An 18,920-nucleotide genomic window follows, 5' to 3' on the forward strand; every position below is an offset into this window, starting at 1 on the left:
GTTAGATGAACACTTGGTGCACTTTTGAGGCAAAAAACATAAAAAAAGTTACAAATATAGCTCAAGATGTGAAGTTGTAGTTCAATGATATGAAACGTACAGTGAGATGTGTCCATTTTTGAAGCACCTATATTCATACTTCTTTATAATCATCTAAACTTTTTATCTCGACCAACCAGGACCATGTTATGACTCCATACCAAGTTTAACTATTGTTTGAGCAAATTTGGTATTTATTTATTTCGGCTTGAAAAGGCATTTGAAGCATAGAAATTAGTAAATGGTCCAAAATAGGGACATCTTTACATGAATTAAGTTTATAACAGTTAGAAGAACATTTGGTGCACCCTTTTTGGCAAAAACATAAACAAAAGTTACAAATATAGCTCAAACTGTATAGATCAATGGTATGAAACGTAGTGGAGATGTGTCCATTTTTGAAGCACCTGTATTCATACTTCTGTATAGTAATCTAAACTTTTTATCTCAACCAACCAGGAACATGTTATGACTCCATGCCAAGTTTCGCTATTGTTTAAGCACATTTGGTATTTATTTATTTATTTCGGCTTGAAAAGGCATTTGAACCATAGAAATTAGTAAATGGTCCAAAATAGAGACATAAACAAAAGTTAAAAATATAGCTCAAATTGTGAAATTTGGCATTTGATCTGAAATTTGGTAATTCCATATTTGTTCTTTCCCTAATTTTTCAAGTTTTCCCACCAATTTTGTTGTGGACCCACCGTACAGACCCTACAAACCCATGTGCTGGCTGTACATAGCGGCAATGTGATCCCTAATCCTCGCCCTCTTTCCTCACGCAACTTCTCCCACTACTCACGCTACTACCCCTGCCCTAGGCCACGTCCAACAGCCTCCCCCAATCCGTCCTTTGGCTTCGCTGGCGACGACGGAGGCTGGTGAAGGCAGGAATTGGTGAGCGCTCCAATTCGGGGATTGGCGGAGGCTGGTGCGCGCCACGGCAGGAATTGGCGGCGGCTGGTGCGCGCCAGTTCGAGGAATCAGCTGCAGCTCACAGAGGACGCACGGCGTGTGTTTCCTTGCCCTCGGTTGTAAGGCTGCACCAAATCTGGGCCATGTTTTCACTTGTCTGAGTACTGCTGCATTTCATAGCAGTTTCCTTATACTTTAGTTCAAGTAACCTTGTACTAGTTCTTATTGTTTCTGTAGTTAGCAGATGTATAGTTCCTCTGATTTTTGTAACTAGATATTCATAGCAGTTTCCATATACATTATTTTACATAGCATCCTGTTAGGTGTTTTTCAGAAACTGCATTGCAGACACATTGTCCATAGTTGTGGGATACTTGGAGCTAGTGGTAGTAATGTCAACTTTTACATGACTTGTTTTTATACGATGTCTAAATACTTGCAGACACATTGTACTTTGTTTGAAGTTTTAGAGATGTTAGTAAAACAATTTTTTCCTCATTGAGTTGGGCTCTGTTTCAGACTCCAAGTGTTTTATTAAATCAAGTCTGTTGATAAATTCTTTTCTATGTTGGCCATTGTATGGATTAATGCTATGTTTTACTAAACTCCATTTACATTTCTAGACCAACTAATTACACATGATAAGTTTTTATTTTGGTATGGCAGCGGACATGGCTAGGGGTATGAGAAAGTGCATCATTCAAAGCCAAGAAGAGTATTTGGTAGAGGAGCCTATTGGGGAAACAAGTCATCGGCCACGAGATGCAGCATATGACCACCATCCTTCTGCTAGAGAACGCCAAAAAGAAAGCGACAATGGTAATGAGTTCAATGACCTAGGTATGTACCAAGATATAAAATTAATTGGGAATTAAAACATAAAACTGTGACTTCAATTTTTTAGCTAATAAATAGTGAATACTATGTCCTACTTTTCAAATTTTATTATATGTTTAGGGACAGCAACTGAAATCTCTCCATTATTATATGTTTTCAGATCATCATAAAAAAGATACAACATCTTTTGAGACTACTTCTGGAGTGTACCCTTCTCCTGATGATGCGGATATAGAGGATTCTGTTGAAGGTTCTTACACTTCATAAATTGTAATTTATTTTAAAATTTCAACCATTCTTTTAATTGTTTCTAACATAAAACTGCATAGGTCAAACTAATGAAGCAATAAGTCGTGGTCCGAACAAACTTAAACATGTTTGGAACCTTCAAAAAGGAAAACGAATTGTAGTTAACTGTAACGAGCTCGGCCAACCTATTGGAGAGGAGGCAGGAGTCTTAGGAAAATTCCTTGGCATGGTTGCTAGGAATGGCTGCTTATGTAGCTTAAGCTTCAAAGATTGGAGATTACTGATAGGAAAGAAGGACAAGAACAATGAACAAAAAAACAAGCAAGATGTACTGAAGCAAGTAAAGGTGTGTATATTAACATTTGTCATCCTCTGAACTTTGAAGCAAAAATATAACTGAACTTTCATATGGCCATTTCATTTTTGTGTAGATGAGATTCCTATACCCTGCCCGCATGGAAAAGTGGATACTTCGAACTATTGGTGAGAGATGGAGACAACACAAGTCCAATCTAAAATCCTTACATTTTTGATGCGCATAGGAGCAAGGAAAATAATCTAAAAAATGTTCCAAAAGGCGTCTTAGATGATCAATGGGTCGCTCTTGTGAATAATTGGTTTACAACAAAATCACAGGTACATGGACAGTTTAAAAACTCATTATTCCTGTAATGAAAGACCTATGCTATTTAGTTTATATTCATGTTTTGTTGCTATGATAGGATATCAGTGAGGCAAATAGGATAAACTGCGCAAAAAGGAAGGCGACCCATACATCAGGAACAAAGAGTTTTGCTCGGAACAGGGAAGATATGGTATTTCTACAAACATAGTTGCCAATGCAATGCTTATTCCAATTCTCGAACATGCAGTATTGTCCTTACATTTATTAAGGATCATTTATTTGGTACAGAGAGAACAAGATCCAGAAAAGAAATACCCCCATAGGGTTGTATTGTATATCAATACACACAAGAGTAACATCACAAAGAACACAAACCCACATGTGGTACAATAAACTTTGCAAATGTGCTATATTTTACTGATTTGAAATACTTCTTCCATAACGCTTAATGAGTACACTTATGCTTTTACAAGGTTGCGTTGAAGGAACTATTAGTGCAAGAACCAAGTTTAGCTGACACTAGTCATGGAAAGGTTGCATGGAAAGGAGATGCGCTTAGCCAAATTTTAGGAGAAGAGAAGCCTGGCCATATCCATGGTATTGGCCTTGTTCCGAATCCAGATCAAGTGTTTGGTGGATCAACTTCAAGGCATCTAAAACATCTTAATTTAACCTCTTTGGATGCAACATCAAGTGAAGATGTAGTATCTCTTCGACTTCAAGTGGAAAAACTTATAGATCGTGTCCAGAAGCAAGATGATACTATACTAAATTTGCAAAATACCTTGGAACTGCAAAAAAGTCACCATGTAAATTCAAATCTGTTTTATTCCTAGCTCTTTCAAGAAAGGTTTTACTCAACAACTTCTATCCTAATACTTCTGTGTTGTTACAGGAATGTCTAGATGAACCTTTGTCGGCATCAAAAGATCTTCAGCCGACTATGAATCAAAAAGTTAATCTTCTTGATGAACTGAATAGCACAATGGTATGAATGCTTTACCTACAATTCCATCCCAGTTTTAAATTTTCAAGGTACCATTTAACCAATAACTATAAAGGCGGATGAAATCAAACATGATGGGTACGAGGAGCTGCAGGCCCAGTGCAAAAAATCTAAAATTCAAGAAAAGGTTAGTACGTTGTACTTAGCATAATTTTAGTCTATATTGTGTACACCTAGAACAAGTCATCAATTGCCCAAGATGCAAAATTACTCAAACACAAAAGAGTTTCTATTGCACAAAAGATCAATTGTATCCCTACTTTCGATACATTGATAATTACTATCTTATCAAACCACATTTTTGTTTAATATTGAATTCCATTACTCATTACTTGTGTTTAAGTGCAGGGCAAGCCACCAATGCCACGAGGAGGACTCCAAGGTGGTAGAGTTTCTACATCGTTAAATGTAAAAAATAGAAGTAATGCAGCCAAGGTGATGATCGATGTGGTCCATTTATTCTATTAAATGTTTATATTTGAAAATTGTCATACTGAATGTATTCTACACCATAGGTGATGAACCAGGACACTGCTCGAAATTCCTCTAATCATGAACCATACAAGAACAAGGTAGTAAAAAAGTTTATTCGGTATAATTTTAGTTATTTTCTAGTGTGGTTTTTGTAGAAATTGCATTCGTCATTTGCAGGGTTCTCTAGAAAATTATTTGCCAAGTACTAAAGACGATCAGTCTACATCAAAACGAAAAGTATGCATCTCAATCCTAAATTTCAGTATTGTAGATGTGTAGTCACACATATTTGATTCACTATATTATTGGTTTTCCTTAAATCAGCGAGTATATGGTCAATTTCAAAGTGAGGAATTTTGGACACTTGACGAAAATCATGAGACGGTACTACTGCACTATTTATTTATTTATTTCAAATTTGTTTAGTTTGCCTAGCTAATGATTTTACTTTATTTCAAAAATGTGTGTTTTTAAGTGTAGATCAAGCCACTACGAGGAGACACATTACAACCTAGTAGGATTTCAACAGGACTGAAGGTCACTTTTTTCTATTTCCCTATCTTACATCATTTATAACCATGCTTAAAGAAACGATGAAGTGTTGTTCTTGGTCTCTTTTGACTCTTCATATCTTTATTGAACTGAAATTGAAAGCTAAAATATTACCATCACACTATTTGTCACAAATTCGGCTTTTATCTTTGATACTTGTAATGATTCCCCCTTTTCCAGCCTTTTTGCACAAATATTGTGAAGCTGGGAAGGGTATATTTCATCTTATTATTTGTTAAGGTACAACATGGATAAAAGGTGGATGAATGAACCTAGGTATATTTCTGACAATGTTCTATAAACCATTATTTTGTAGTAATCACCTTTGACCAACATATCATTTTTGTACCTAATATTTATAGGCGCACGAAGGTCTACATAGATGGGATAGCTGGATTTATTGAGTTTGCGTTTAGCAATTCTATAGGTGGAAATAGAATTCTATGTCCTTGTAGAAAATGTGTTAATTCTCTATGGAAAGATGAAAATGAAGTTCGTGCGCACTTGATATGTGATGGCTTTCAAGAGGGATACAAAAGGTGGACTTATCATGGAGAAACAGACTCTATGCCTATTAATAGTCATGACTATAGTGATATAGAGGCTGCAAACAATTCAGATGAAGATGACATAGCCAATTTGGTTCAAGACATGGCTGGTGGTCTAGATGATAAAGGGGATTTTGAAGTATCTGATGGTTTAGATGAAACTGATGTAGATTTAGAAGCCATCAATCAGTTAGTGAAAGATAATACCCAAGAGCTATACCCAGGGTGTAAGAAGTTCTCAAAGTTGCATTTCTTAATAAGAATTCTTCACTTGAAATTGCTTGGAGGGTGGACAGATAAAAGTTTTGATATGCTACTAGATCTACTAATGGAGGCTTTCCCTGATGGCTTGGCATTGCCAAAAAATTTCAATGAAGCAAAGGAAGTAATTAAGTGTCTAGGACTCGGGTATATCAAAATTGATGCATGTGAAAATGATTGCATTTTGTTTAGGAAGGAGTATGCTAATTGTGATGCATGTCCCACATGTGAAAGGTCACGCTGGAAATCAAAAAGGAGAAGTTTAAATGGAAAACGTGTACACAAGGTTCCATGCAAAGTTCTTCGCTATTTTCCAATAAAAAGAAGGCTTCAGAGGTTATTTCTATCATCTAAGACAGCAAGTGACATGAGGTGGCACGATGAGGAGCGTATACAAGATGGATTACTAAGGCATCCTGCAGATTCACCTCTCTGGAAGGATTTTGACCAAAAGCACCCAGTGTTTGCTTCTGACAGTCGTAACATTAGACTTGCTTTAGCTATAGATGGTTTTAATCCGTTTAGGTCCATGAATGTTAGCTATAGCATTTGGCCTGTTATTCTCATCCCATATAACTTTGCACCATGGTTGTGTATGAAGCAAACAAATTTCATTATCTCATTGCTGATTCCGGGCCGTAGATATCCTGGTAGTGATATAGATGTTTATTTTGAGCCACTAATTGATGATCTGCTAGATATGTTTGTTGAAGGGGTGAGAACATACGATTCTGCAAAGCATGAGTATTTTCAATTACGTGCTGCAATAATATGGACCATATCTGATTATCCAGGCCTAGGGTACATTGCAGCATGTACTACATCAGGTGAAGTAGCATGTATTGAATGCCACTCATATACATGTTCTCTACGATTGAAACAAGGTACAAAAAATTGTTATATGGGACACCGTAGATTCCTGGGCCCAAACCATCCATATAGATTTGATCTAGATTCGTTTGATGGTAAAGTTGAGGACAGGCCAGCGCCTAGACCACTTTCTGGAGAGGAAGTTTTATTGCAAACAGAGAATATGCACACAGTGCATGGGAAAGGTTGCCAACATAAAAAGAAAGCAAAAAAGAAGGAAGGGGAGCCTACTATCATATGGAAAAGGAGGTCTATTTTTTTAGGCTTCCATATTGGAAGGATTTAATGTTACGACATAATTTAGATGTCATGCATATCGAGAAGAATGTGTGTGATAACATTGTCAACACCCTCCTAGGCATTCAACGAAAGTCCAAGGATAACTTGAAATATCGTTTGGATCTTCAGTCCCTAGGCATTCGAACTGAGCTTCATCCTATTCCAGTGGGTGACAAGTTATATTTACCACCAGCATCATATACAATGAGTGCGTCCGAGAAGACGTTATTTTGTGAGGTACTGAAAGGAGTAAAATTTCCAGATGGATATGCATCAGATATAAGAAACAATGTGGATGTGAAGGAGAAGAAGATTGTTGGGCTAAAGAGCCATGATAACCATGTTTTGATACAATATTTACTCCCACTTGCTGTGAGAAGGATTTTACCAGAAATAGTTAGTGCTGCACTTATTCGTGTGAGCAATTTTTTCAAGCAAATCTATTCGCCAGTTATTCGTATAAGCGATATGCATAAGCTAGAGTCAGAAATAGCTGAGACTCTAAGCATTCTTGAGACAATATTCTTGCCATCCTTTTTTGATATTATGGTACACTTAATGGTTCATCTCCCTACTCAAGTCAGAATTGCTGGCCCTGTTCAATTTCGTAATATGTACCCAGTGGAGAGGTAAATTTTAAAATATTTTAGCAATAAATTAAACTTAGTTTTACTCAAAGGAAGGTTTAACATATATGCCATTTCTCTTTTATAGGTTTTTAATGAGATGTAAGGGCCATGTTCGCACTAGGAGTCACCCAGAGGGGTCAATTGCAGAAAGTTATCTATTTGATGAGAGTCTCACATTCTGTTCTTGCTATTTACATGGTGAAACTAGATTTAACCGGAAAAAAAGAAATGATGATGGCTTCAATGTTGATTTAATCAATACCACCCCTTTCTTCCATAACATAGGTCGTGGATTGGTTGGTAAGCGTAGTGTCACATTAGACCACAAAACATGGCTTCAAGCACATAGATATGTCTTGTTCAACTATGACCATATAGAGCCTTACTTGAAGTAAGTTGAACATTATATTTTATAATCAATATCATCCATTTATTTCATGATTACTAAATTATAATGTTTGTTTAGTAAACATATAGAATACCTTTACTCTGCTGGTCATCAAAATCAAAGAGCAATCAGTCGTTTACACTATGAGACTTTTCACGAGTGGTTTAAGTCACACGTAAGTATCTAGGAAACTGTTTATATAGAGTATAGTTCCACATTATTTTTTTAGTGCAATAACAATCTTCAATATCATCAGGTGGAAACAACGAGTGAGGAAGTACCTGAGGAGATAACAATATTAGCTAAGGAGCCTAACATGGTTGCACATTCTTATGATAGTTATTCTATAAATGGGATAAATTTCCATACACATTCTTATGATGTGGGTAGGTCAGTGCAGTGTAGTGGTGTAGCCCTAGTTGCACATGCAACAAGTTTTGATGGGACAAACAATAATAACCCAGTATCAATGAGCAAAACTTATTATGGTGTTATAAAAGACATTCTTGAGCTGAACTACCATCACCAGGGAAAAATAGTATTGTTCAAATGTGATTGGATTGATAACCGAGTACGAGACAAATGGGTCAAAATAGACAAGTTTGGGGTGACAATGGTCAACTTCAAGCATTTATTCAATACCGGTGACAAGGAATTAGATGAGCCATTTATTTTTGCATCTCAGGCAACTCAAGTTTACTATGTGCAAGATCCTATTGATGCTGATTGGTTTGCTGTTTTAAAGTCAAAACAACGTGACATGTATGATATGGAAGAAAGACTAGACAATAGTACAGAAATAGGTTCTTTCTTGCCAGATTTGGATGCAAACACGCAAGTGAATGTATCTATTGGTGGTAGTTGTGTTAGGACTGATATAGATGGAAATAATGGTTGCTGAAAACCAACCTAGCAAGTAAGATATGTTTATATCTGTTTACACAAAAATGTTTCATTTTACGTTGTAATCTCTTTGTCTTGAATCTTGATTGTAATCTCTTTATGTCTTGATTTAGGAGGAAAGTTTGTAAGAGGAAGAGGAATGGGTAAAGAAACGGAGGTCAATGAATATGAACTACAAAGGGCTGCCAACATAAAAGAAAATTTGAAGCGGATGAGATCTCTTAATCTCCATGTACCTAGTACTATGGTTAGTGAAGAAGCAAATGGATCACATCAAGCCAATAAGAAACATAAGGTTAATGTATTTCCCTATTTAATAAGTTCATGTTTTTTACATTTAATTTAATAGTACCACAATCTATTTAATACTGCTTGTACTTTCTTTCCAATATTTCAGTTTCAGACTTTCAGTTCTGCTGCTACTGCTATATTTCCATTCCAATTTCAGACTTTCATTTCTGCTGCTTCACTGCTTGTAATTTCAGACTCAGTGACCATTGAATTCACCAGTGACCATTGAAATTCACCAGTCACAAGTAACTAGATTTTTCTGCCATAGCCACATAAATTCACCAGTGACCATTGAAAATGGGCTGTTAGGCCCTTGGGATTTTCAGATGATAAATAGCAGTCAGTGCCAATTTCAGTGTTTGACTCAAACCTTGGAGAGTTCCTGTAGCTTAGTTGTAGGGATTTGGGCAAAGGTATCTTTGGTAAGTGGTAGCTTAATTCAAGAAGAATAAGGGGACTGAGGTAATTAAGCCTGGCACTACATAAAAAATTTTAAAAGAAAATCAATGCTCATATGGACTAACAGGTAGTGGCAACTGAGGGTTATTCAGTCGCTGAAGAACCATAGGACTGCATGTGGCACCTAGATTGGGGCTCTTCGGTACTCAAACCATGCAGTTTTTGGCTGAAGCTTCTGTAGTAAGTTGGTAGACCATAGACCTTCTTATAGGCTGTATGGCTTGGTGCTACACAAAATGTGAGGAAAGTGATTCCCAATTTGCCCTGTCAGACTGTGCAGATGGAGTTGGTTTCAGATAACAAAAATAAAAACCAGGGCAGGATGCTTGACTTTGGGGCAATGTAACACAAAATTCATGTATTATTAGATATGTAATGTTATAGCAAAGTGGAAGACCAATACTTGGTGAACAAGTTTGGTGTAATGGGCAAGGTCTGTGCTTATGTGGAATTCGAAGGGAAGTGGGGAGGAAATTAATATTTCAGTCGATTGATCAGATTCTAGTTTTTCTTTTTCAAAATGTCTGAAGAATATCCTGATCCCTTATCCTTTCTAGCAGATTCTGGGCAGCTTGTAGATAGAGTTAACTTGGAATTCGAAAGTGGAGTATTGGAAATATTTTTTAACTACCCTGAGTGCAGAGAGGAGATAAGTGTGGGGCATGTTCCTTGAAGATGACTCAGTTGCTGATTTGCTTTGTTGAAGATGACATAGCCAATTTACTAACTAGTTTTACCTCAAGGAACTCCACTGTTTTGCATAACTCAAAGTTCATTTTTTCGACTCATCCAATTCCTGCTCTTTTTGCGTAAGACGACCGTGTGGTTCCTGTTCTGTCTCCGCCGTAAGAGGTAATCTGACGTTCTGCCAACTGTTCAGATTAACAGCGCTACTGTTCTTTCACCCTGTGTTCTTCAACCCATTGTCAGCCAAAACATTGCAGCCCCTCCCTCCTGAGATCGCCCCATCCCCGACAGTGATGTTATCCTCAAGTCTGCCTACGCCAACCCTGCTATGCTAAACAGTTTTTTATGGCGCTGATGATTGACAGTATCTCACCAGGAAAAATCGCACCACCACTAACTGCAGTTGACTGAATTGATGTCCAGACGACTGAAATCGAGGAGGGGTGTAGTAAAAGAAGATAAATATTGCTAGTGCACAAACAAAAACACGGAGCACACCTCTAATTGACCAAACAGTGCCTAAGCAGAGGAACATAAGTGGGGAAGGCATCAAGAAGCATAACTCATAAACAAACCTAGTATATACAATTGTAATCAGATGCAATACATGGCAACTGCTGAGTTAATTTTATGAATTCACCCACCAATCACACAATGTAGAAAGCATCACCAAGACATCAAGTAATTTCAAGTAAGCGAAGTAGCGCACTCATCAGCAGAGGATGGACCATTATTAGGTCAAAAAAGGGACACAAGGCCGTGCCGTAGCAGTAACATAAACCAGAAGTCACATCGTTCTTCAGTTGCACGAATATCTGTTTTTATGTCAGCGCCATAAAACGATATTGGTGAAACAAAAACTGCCATGAGACATAACCAGTCTCCGGATCCCTATATTTCTGTAGGCTAATAAGCAACTACTCATAGAAGTCACATCACTCCCAGTTCAGTTATAGAAGCATCACGACGAAAATTTCCAGTACTGCTACGGAACCGATCACCAGAACGTCAGATTACCTCTTACGGCGGAGACAGATCAGCATGACGGCAGATTACCTCTTACTGCGGAGACAGAACAGGAATTTTCCAGTACTGCTCTTTTTTCGACTCATCCAATTCCTGTTCTAACATGTAGGTATGCATGTAATTGGAAAATGAAACCATGTAAACAGATTGTATTTACATTTTATTAATTGCCACTATATCACAGTAACTGGGCATTCTAACTGAAACTATAGAAAAATGCAAGGTCACAGCTCATAGGGAAGGGCAGAGAAAAATCAGGTATTGGTTTGTCGGAGAATATCATACCTCGAGCTCTTGATTGACTTTACGCTTCAGATTATTATTAGATTCTTGGGGCCTCAGACTGCATATTTGTTCCAAGTTATTTTCAGAACCGATCTCCAAGTTATTTTCAGCATTTACATCTTTCTGATTAGTTTGATAGGATACCAGCTCATCAAGTTCATCAGGTGTGGCTGGAATAGCTGGGGATAACTTCAGCAAGTTGTTTGCAGCACTGCCTGCACATTCCCTTTTTGAACTGTTAAGAGAGGAATCAGATCCATACAATTGTGAATCGTTGTTTGAATTTGGGAGCAAGCTGGAATAGTATTCTTAAACTCATTTACAATTCCCCTGATGTCGAATTGCTCAGTTTCTTGAGCTTGGGTAGTTTGTTTTCTCCAAAGACCCATGTTTGCCGTGTGGGTCAGCCATGCACTGCTGGCACTTAATATTACTGTTGTGTGGGTAGTTTATATTACAGCTATATTACTGCTTGAAATTTCTGCTGCTTCACTGGCAATTGGTTGACTGCTTTAATTTCTGAACCTTAAGTTTTAATGTTTTCATTTCTTTGGGTGTAGACAAGGACATTAGCAGCTTCAACTAATGGACCTACTTTGCGATCAAGGACTGAAAGGGATATTGTTGATGAAGAATCTGAAAATAGTTACGAAGAATCTGAAAACCCCATCAATGATGAAGGTAAAAATCAAACAAACTTTAAATTTATTGTAGCAATTTTGAAAATAGTTATGAACAAAGGTTTTCATCTTTTTTATCTCCTGTAATAAGCAGAGCAACCTATTGGGCATCGAAATATAAAGAAAGGAAGGGGCCCAACCTTGAAGAAGAACATATATTCAAGTAGTGGTGGGCCTAAAATCTGCATTACCCTTAATGAATATGGACAACCAGTTGGTAGGAACAGCAAAGAGTTTGGTAATTTCATAGGAACTTTGGTGAGGAAAAATATCCCAGTTTCTTGTGAGGATTGGAGACTAGTTGATTCTAAAAAGAAGTTTGAGTTATGGACAAAAGTGAAGGTAATCTGATTTAGTGAGATAATTTGTCTTAGCCTATTGTCAGTAGATTTGGTAAGCAACTACATTTTTGTTGAAACAGGAATACTATGAAGTGGATGAATCTGGTATAGATTATGTTATAACATCTGCAGCAAAAAAGTGGAGAGAGTTTAAGGCTGACCTAAAGAACAAATATTTTGATGGAACATTGAGTTTTGAAGAGCTTATTGCTAAAAGGGATGAAAGGGTGAAAGAATCTGATTGGGAGTGGTTGATAACTTATTGGATGTCTCCAGAAGCCGAGGTACATGCTGATTTGTTTTTAATTCTTTTTTGAGATATAAACCTTCATTAAACTTTTGTATGAATGAATTTGTATTATTGTTTTCATATATTCATATTTATGTTGTAGGTTCGTACAAACAGAGGTAAAGATAACCGTTCAAAGCTGACTATGTCGCATGCAGCTGGCAGCAAGAGTTATGCTCGTGTGGGGCATGAACTGGTAAAAAAAATTATAATCACTAGTTTGTATAATCATTAGTTTAATTTATGAAAAATCTAGTCAATTACTGGACCAAATCATTTTTTCTTGTAGGCCGAGCAACAAGGACACCCTGCGAGAAGAGATGAAATATATGTTAGAACACACACGCGTAAGAACAAAGAAGGGGATATTGTGCCTCTACCTGGAGCAGAAATATTCATTGTGAGTACACATATATTTGATTTATGTAATAATTAAAATATAAGTGAACAAAATATAACATATGTGTGGTCCTCTTAAGAATAAATTTGAAGAAGCTGTTGCTGAGAACCCAGAACTGAAGGACAGACGTATTGAAGATGGTGATTTATATGCACATGTTTTTGGAGAGAAAGAACCAAGAGGTCGTATTCGTGGTTTAGGCTTAGGACCAACTCCACAAGATGTAGGCACCACTGGAACTCAAATGAAAATATCAACAAAGCTTCAAATGGCATTGCAAGCTCGCAGTCAGTCTGAGCAAGAGGTTAGAGCCTTAAGACAGGATATGAATCAAATGAAAGAAAAAATGGATCAAATTTATCAAATGATGGTAGCAGCTCAAGGGGTGAAACATATAGAAAGCCCATCACAACATGGGTCTAATTCTCGACAGGTGATATAATATTGCATATGTTTAGTCAGTGTAGCATATATCGAGCAGTTCGCCGTCTATCCAGTTAATTAGGCTTGTTTCCTTTATCTCACTAACACTTTTTCCCTTTTTATTTTTCTTTATAACTCAAGGGTGCATCGGCCAGATGAGGTGGCACATGATTACAATGGTAATGACTATTCACAAAATATGGTTGAAGATGACTTGCAGCTTACTAGGCGAGTTGCAAGCACTGTGGGTCGTCTAAGGAATCGTGAAGATGTTAATATTATTGAAGAGCAAAGTCGCAGGCGAGACATTGCAACAATGGTACCTCAAAGAAATCATGGATCACCTCAAAATGCAGACGATAATCATGTAATTTCTCATCTATCACTTCATATTTATGTTTCATTATTTGAACTTTGTAATCTTACTTCGCATATTTTATTAGGTTGGTAAAGAAGTCATATTATATTCTATGATGAGATCAGAAGTTCCTGTTGCAATAGCAAATATTATCTCAACCGACCCAACCACTAAGGTTGCAGATGTTCCTCTTGGAAGGGAGTTCACACAGGTTTTTGTGACTCGCGTGCTAAAAAGGGAAAGTACTCTGCCACGACCATACTTAGGTGTAGAGAGTACGGGGGATGCTCTTTTTATGCCCGTTGCATGGCGAACAAACAAGGTAATACTACAACCTTGTCTTTTATTTATGTAATTAATGGAACAAGCTTCTAATGTTCTGTATTTTTAGATGGGTCATAACAAAAAATCAACATTGACCCAAGGTTCTACAGCAGCAGGTAAATATTTTGCCTGAAAATATGTTTTCAGACTCTTGAAATAAATGACATCTAGTTTACAGCAGGTAAATAGTTTACAGTTTACAACAGTTTATAGTTTAGTTTTAGAATTGTATTTTTAGTGAAGGCGCCACTTGTTCTGATCATGATGTGTGGACCAAACTTTCTTGAACCTAGCTAAGTCTGAGTCGGTCTTCCAAGTCTAGGGGTCCCTGTCCAAGTTACTTAGTCTAAGTCAAAATTCCTGACTAGACCTAGGTTAGTTTCTTTTCTCTTTTGATGTTTTAGCCATCAATGTACCTGTGATCGATCTTCCTGGGTTCTGTTTTATCAAGATTTGTAACTCAGCCTTCCTGGGATCGATCTTTTATAAAGTTTAGAACCTGAAAGGATTGGTGCTCTGTGTTGGATGGAAGCATAGCCTCAGAACGAGGATAATGGATAGAGAAGCAATTCTGCCTTTTCTTGAAGCAATTCTGCCACATTTTATCGTTTGCAATTCTTCCTGGCTCGTGCAAAGAATCTGTTTGCTTTCTCATACACTATTAGCTTGGTCTGACAGAGTCTTTGTTTGGTTCCCATGATCAGCCAGGCTCCATAGAAACGGATAAAAATCTTGCACAGAGAGAGCCAGGCCCGACGGAAACCTTCTGCACATGCTCAGCCTGGCTAGATTGCAAGCGCACCCAACCAATCATGTGTGCTTGCACCGGAATTGGCAGAGCTAACCAAACGTGACCATAGCTTTTGGATGAGTGAGCTAACTGTTGTCATACTCCTGAGAGGCACTATGGATATATAGGAGTCCCTTGTCATGCTCGAGAGGCTCTATTTTGTGTCCAACAGTGAGCATGCCTCTTTGAGCCAGATCGCCCCTGTCTCCTAAATCTCCAAAATCTATGAAGGAGGTTCTAGAGGAACCAAAGTTCAGTTGTTTGATCTGGATGAGTGAGCTAACTGAAGCGACGTCCTTACATAGAAATTCCATAAATTTCATACTATTTTCTTCATATATTTTCTGCATGCTGTCTCTATTTTGTCTTAATTTTTAATGTCCAAATTCATGTCTCTGTTTTGTCCTCTTCAGAACTTATTCGGTGATCTTTTGGCCCATCTTTGCTAATACCGACAAAGTACGCATGCTGCTGTTGTCAAGGTATAGTATGTGCCCACCTAAATGACTTCATAAAACTCCATCTCTCCATTCACCCTTAAACTTTCATCTACAGTACACCGAACTTTGTGATTTACTTTCATCTTTGTGATTTACTTTCATCAGCAGTATCACCGAACTTTTTGCAATTTAATACTTTTATTAAACTTTCAGTTTGAATTTTCTGTTGGGAGTTTATAGACCTGTTGATATATATAGTAATTGACAAATTATCAAAATATGTTGTAGGGGAGGTGCTGGAAGCAAGGATCAGGAGTGCTTGAAGTGTGTGAAAAAATGATTACTCGCATGCATGCTAGCCGTTGGCGTAACATCACCCAACTGATGGAGAGATTTTAGTTTGCTAGCTAGATGAATCTTTAGACTTTGCATGTAATTGAACTGAAAGATCACTTCAGAATTTAGAAAACATGTATGCTATTATTTTTTTATATGTTCATCACACAAATTGTGTTCCAAAACAATATACGTTGGAATTCAAAGTCAAAGATTGATCTCTTTCTTTTAGTAATCAAATTTCATATATTGTGAGCTACATATTATTCAAGTTGTCCTGTAATGTGCATCATAATCAGTTTATTATTTGTTTCATTAGCATATATTTGTATACATGTTTTTTTAACTGCACATAGGGAATAACATCAGACAATCTATCGGTATATAGACTTTTAGCGACACACAAGCTGTTGGCACAAGAATCTGTCGGCACAAATTTGTCTGACGGCAAAGATATGTCTGTCGGCAATAATATAAACATTACCGACAGATAGTCTGTTGGTAGATCTATGTCTGCCGGTAAAGGTTATTGCCGACAGGACTTTCGCCGGCACACATTATCTGTCGGCAAAGCTCTTTACCGACGGACTGTGCGACGCTATTTAGGTGTTTTACCATCAGACAATCCGTTGGCAATATTGTGTCATGGTGTAGTGCTGGAAGCTTCACCGAAGTACGTAGGGGCTATCCCGAGGGTTGGACGGGGCGGGGAATGGCTAGGGTGGCCGGTCTACGGTGGTCGGGTCTCGGGCGGCCGCTGGCACGCCGTGCGCAGAGCGATCGCCGGTGAACTTGCGCTCCTGTGAGGTCGAGAGCGAGCGGGGGCGTACGGTCGAGGCCTCGGTCGGCTTTATAGGCACGGGCACGGGCGCGGGCACGGGCGCGGGCACGGGCACGGGCATGGGTTTGGCTTGGCACTGCGTGGCGCGCGCGGGGCCGAGCGCCGGGGCGTGCTCTAGCGTTGCCAGGGCGCGTCGAACACGTGGCTGTGTTATTCTGCCCAAGTTCTTGCGCCTGCTGAGCACCCAAACGTGCGAATCTTGCCATATGGCTTGTGCAAGATTTCTTCCCTGCACCTAGAGCTACCTAGTTCATGTGAGTTCCAAGGAGAGATCGGGTCTGGCTTAGGAGATATGGTGGCGCCAAGTCTTGTCTGTCTACACTGTTCAACCCGAGACAAAACTCATGTCAACTCGTGTCAAACGGTCTTGGCTTTGGTTCAAACTTTTCCAGTGTGTTCCTTAGGTATTTTGGCCCCTTTTTGTTATTTAGACCATGTGGTTTTGGCGCCATCAAATAGGTGAACACTTCTGATCTTTAGATTAGGGTTCATTTTTGACTTAGAGAAAATGTGAGTTACTCTATAGTGTTCTCCACTTGGGGGCTGATTTGGGGTCTTTAAGGGGTCTTTTTGCAAGGTTTCCCTTACTGAATTTTGTAGATATATTAATGTACTTAAACTTTGGTAAAGGGTTTAAGTCATGAAATGTTCATTTCCTTATCCTTTCTATTAATCCAGTGTTTGGGGGTAAAGGCTCAAGAAGGGGGTCTAGGGTTTTAGCCTCTTTTGTCCAAGGTGATAATTGCATAAAATTCTTGGGTATTGTTTTTGTCATGAACATTCCTTAATTAATCCATGGTTTCTAAAGTTTTGGTGCTCCTTCTCCATTACTTAAACACATGTGATAATAGGCCATTAGTGCTTGTATTGAGCCAGGGCCTTGGGTAACACCTGGGGTGTTACAGCATCCTCCATTTTTTCAACAAAAATCACGCTTTAAAGGTGTAGAGAGAGAGATAGTTGTTTCCTCAGTCTACACACACTTGATAAATCAGCCACTTGTTCAACACGGGAAGACCCCAAAAGAGGGTTGTCATCCTTCAAGCGAGCAACTGAAAAGAAATAGAGACATGTCGTCAGCAGCGAAAAACAAGAAATAATTAAATTGGAAAGCATGGGTATATATACCATAGTGTGCAATAGCATTACTCTAAAAAACATGGCCATTAGAGTAACTCCAAAAGTTCCCTTAAAAATTGTTCACCAAAACTTGTGATTGGGGGCTGTTAGAAAAAAATTCCTAAAAAGATGTAAACCTACACCAGGATGTTAATAACTTCCCTGAAAATTTTTAAAACTAAAAACTGGGCTACATTAAGTTGTATTGGGCCACCGAAGGCTGTTCGGCTGACTCATTTCCCCAGCCCCTCCCCTTCTATTGATTCAGTATCGGATAATAGAGATACCGGTACAAATGAACACACATGTTGCTAGGAAAACAAATGATAAGTGATTCTACAGATGCTTAAAGGTTGCTAGGAACACACAAGTTTCCAGGGAACACCTTATCAACAGTTCTAGCTGATGTTGAGTTAGCTCTAGCTCATCCTTCTATAGAACTTATATGCATTTTATCTATCTTCCCCTTTGTGTTGTAAGGGAAAAAGAACTGTTCTTCCCATTAACGTAACAAAACAATTCTTAGGGCACAACTTAGTTGAAGGTTGAGATAAAAGAACTGCATACTATTGGCTGTGTGCTCCATTGCTACTGAAGAGAACACAGAAAGGTCCAGTTAGTTTCGATTCAAAGCCGACAATTAGGTTTTGGGATGCATTTTGGTCGCCTCTTGGAGGTGCTCTTAGGAGTCTCTAGAACAGGAACAGGAACATGAAGATAAATTGTTAGTTCGTGAACCAAAAGTATTCAAAGATCCTAAAAGAACTTGCTGATTTTAACGATTCTTAGAAAAAACTAATCAGAATTATTGTCAATATGGTTGCTCAGACAGTCCCTACTGTTGTCATAATCAACCTTCTCACCTTTCATGGTTAAAAAAATATAAATTCCCCCAAAACAAAAAATGTGCACATGAATCCACACTTTTACCCCACCCGAAAGAACCCAAAACAGCAAAACTAAAAAAACAATAACCATAGACATAGCAATATGATGACTGTCTTATTGTTGTCCATGATAGCATTCCTGACGAGGTCCAGAACCTGTTCACAAAAGGAAACAAAGTGAATCGACACTCGAGAATTAATATCCCAAATTTGAACAATGGAAAGAGATCTGACTTTTCAGATCATCGGTGGGTAAGGGAGTTGGTCAAGTGAGAGTAGTTATCTCTAGAATTATTACCACAAATCATTGGATTTTGGGCCATGCTATATAGACAAACAATAAAATCAAAGCGTGACTACACAAAT

At 38.2% G+C, this 18,920-nt stretch overlaps 2 protein-coding genes across 5 annotated transcripts; both read left to right on the plus strand.

The window, feature by feature from the left end:
* The first annotated feature begins 819 nt into the window (after positions 1–819).
* Positions 820–4,739, plus strand: LOC103653571 (uncharacterized). Of its 3 annotated transcripts, none has more exons than XM_020552586.3 (15): positions 820–1,076; positions 1,624–1,797; positions 1,955–2,044; positions 2,124–2,389; positions 2,475–2,679; positions 2,766–2,858; positions 2,957–3,052; positions 3,142–3,477; positions 3,564–3,656; positions 3,730–3,801; positions 4,023–4,109; positions 4,190–4,246; positions 4,326–4,385; positions 4,473–4,532; positions 4,629–4,739. In XM_020552586.3, the coding sequence occupies exons 6-15, from the start codon at positions 2,856–2,858 to the stop codon at positions 4,722–4,724; spliced, it is 960 nt and encodes a 319-aa protein (XP_020408175.1). In that variant the 5' UTR covers positions 820–1,076; positions 1,624–1,797; positions 1,955–2,044; positions 2,124–2,389; positions 2,475–2,679; positions 2,766–2,855; the 3' UTR covers positions 4,725–4,739. The 3 variants fall into 3 exon arrangements, with proteins under 3 accessions (XP_020408175.1, XP_020408176.1, XP_020408177.1); XM_020552587.3 differs by having other exon boundaries at positions 1,624–1,776; XM_020552588.3 differs by having other exon boundaries at positions 4,624–4,732.
* Positions 4,740–5,997: 1,258 nt separating this feature from the next.
* On the plus strand, positions 5,998–15,936 carry LOC103653570 (uncharacterized). 2 transcript variants are annotated; one of them, XM_020552585.3, is made up of 14 exons: positions 5,998–7,287; positions 7,373–8,591; positions 8,692–8,873; positions 11,887–12,007; positions 12,101–12,348; positions 12,428–12,631; positions 12,740–12,832; positions 12,926–13,036; positions 13,116–13,469; positions 13,601–13,826; positions 13,903–14,139; positions 14,209–14,257; positions 15,345–15,413; positions 15,660–15,936. In XM_020552585.3, exons 3-10 carry the CDS (start codon positions 8,718–8,720, stop codon positions 13,616–13,618), a joined length of 1,305 nt encoding a protein of 434 aa, XP_020408174.1. In that variant the 5' UTR covers positions 5,998–7,287; positions 7,373–8,591; positions 8,692–8,717; the 3' UTR covers positions 13,619–13,826; positions 13,903–14,139; positions 14,209–14,257; positions 15,345–15,413; positions 15,660–15,936. The 2 variants fall into 2 exon arrangements, with proteins under 2 accessions (XP_020408174.1, XP_008678661.2); XM_008680439.4 differs by lacking the exon at positions 5,998–7,287 and having other exon boundaries at positions 7,306–8,591.
* The last annotated feature ends 2,984 nt before the right edge of the window (positions 15,937–18,920 follow it).

Source organism: Zea mays, chromosome 4, assembly GCF_902167145.1.
Source record: "Zea mays cultivar B73 chromosome 4, Zm-B73-REFERENCE-NAM-5.0, whole genome shotgun sequence".
NCBI lineage: Eukaryota > Viridiplantae > Streptophyta > Magnoliopsida > Poales > Poaceae > Zea > Zea mays.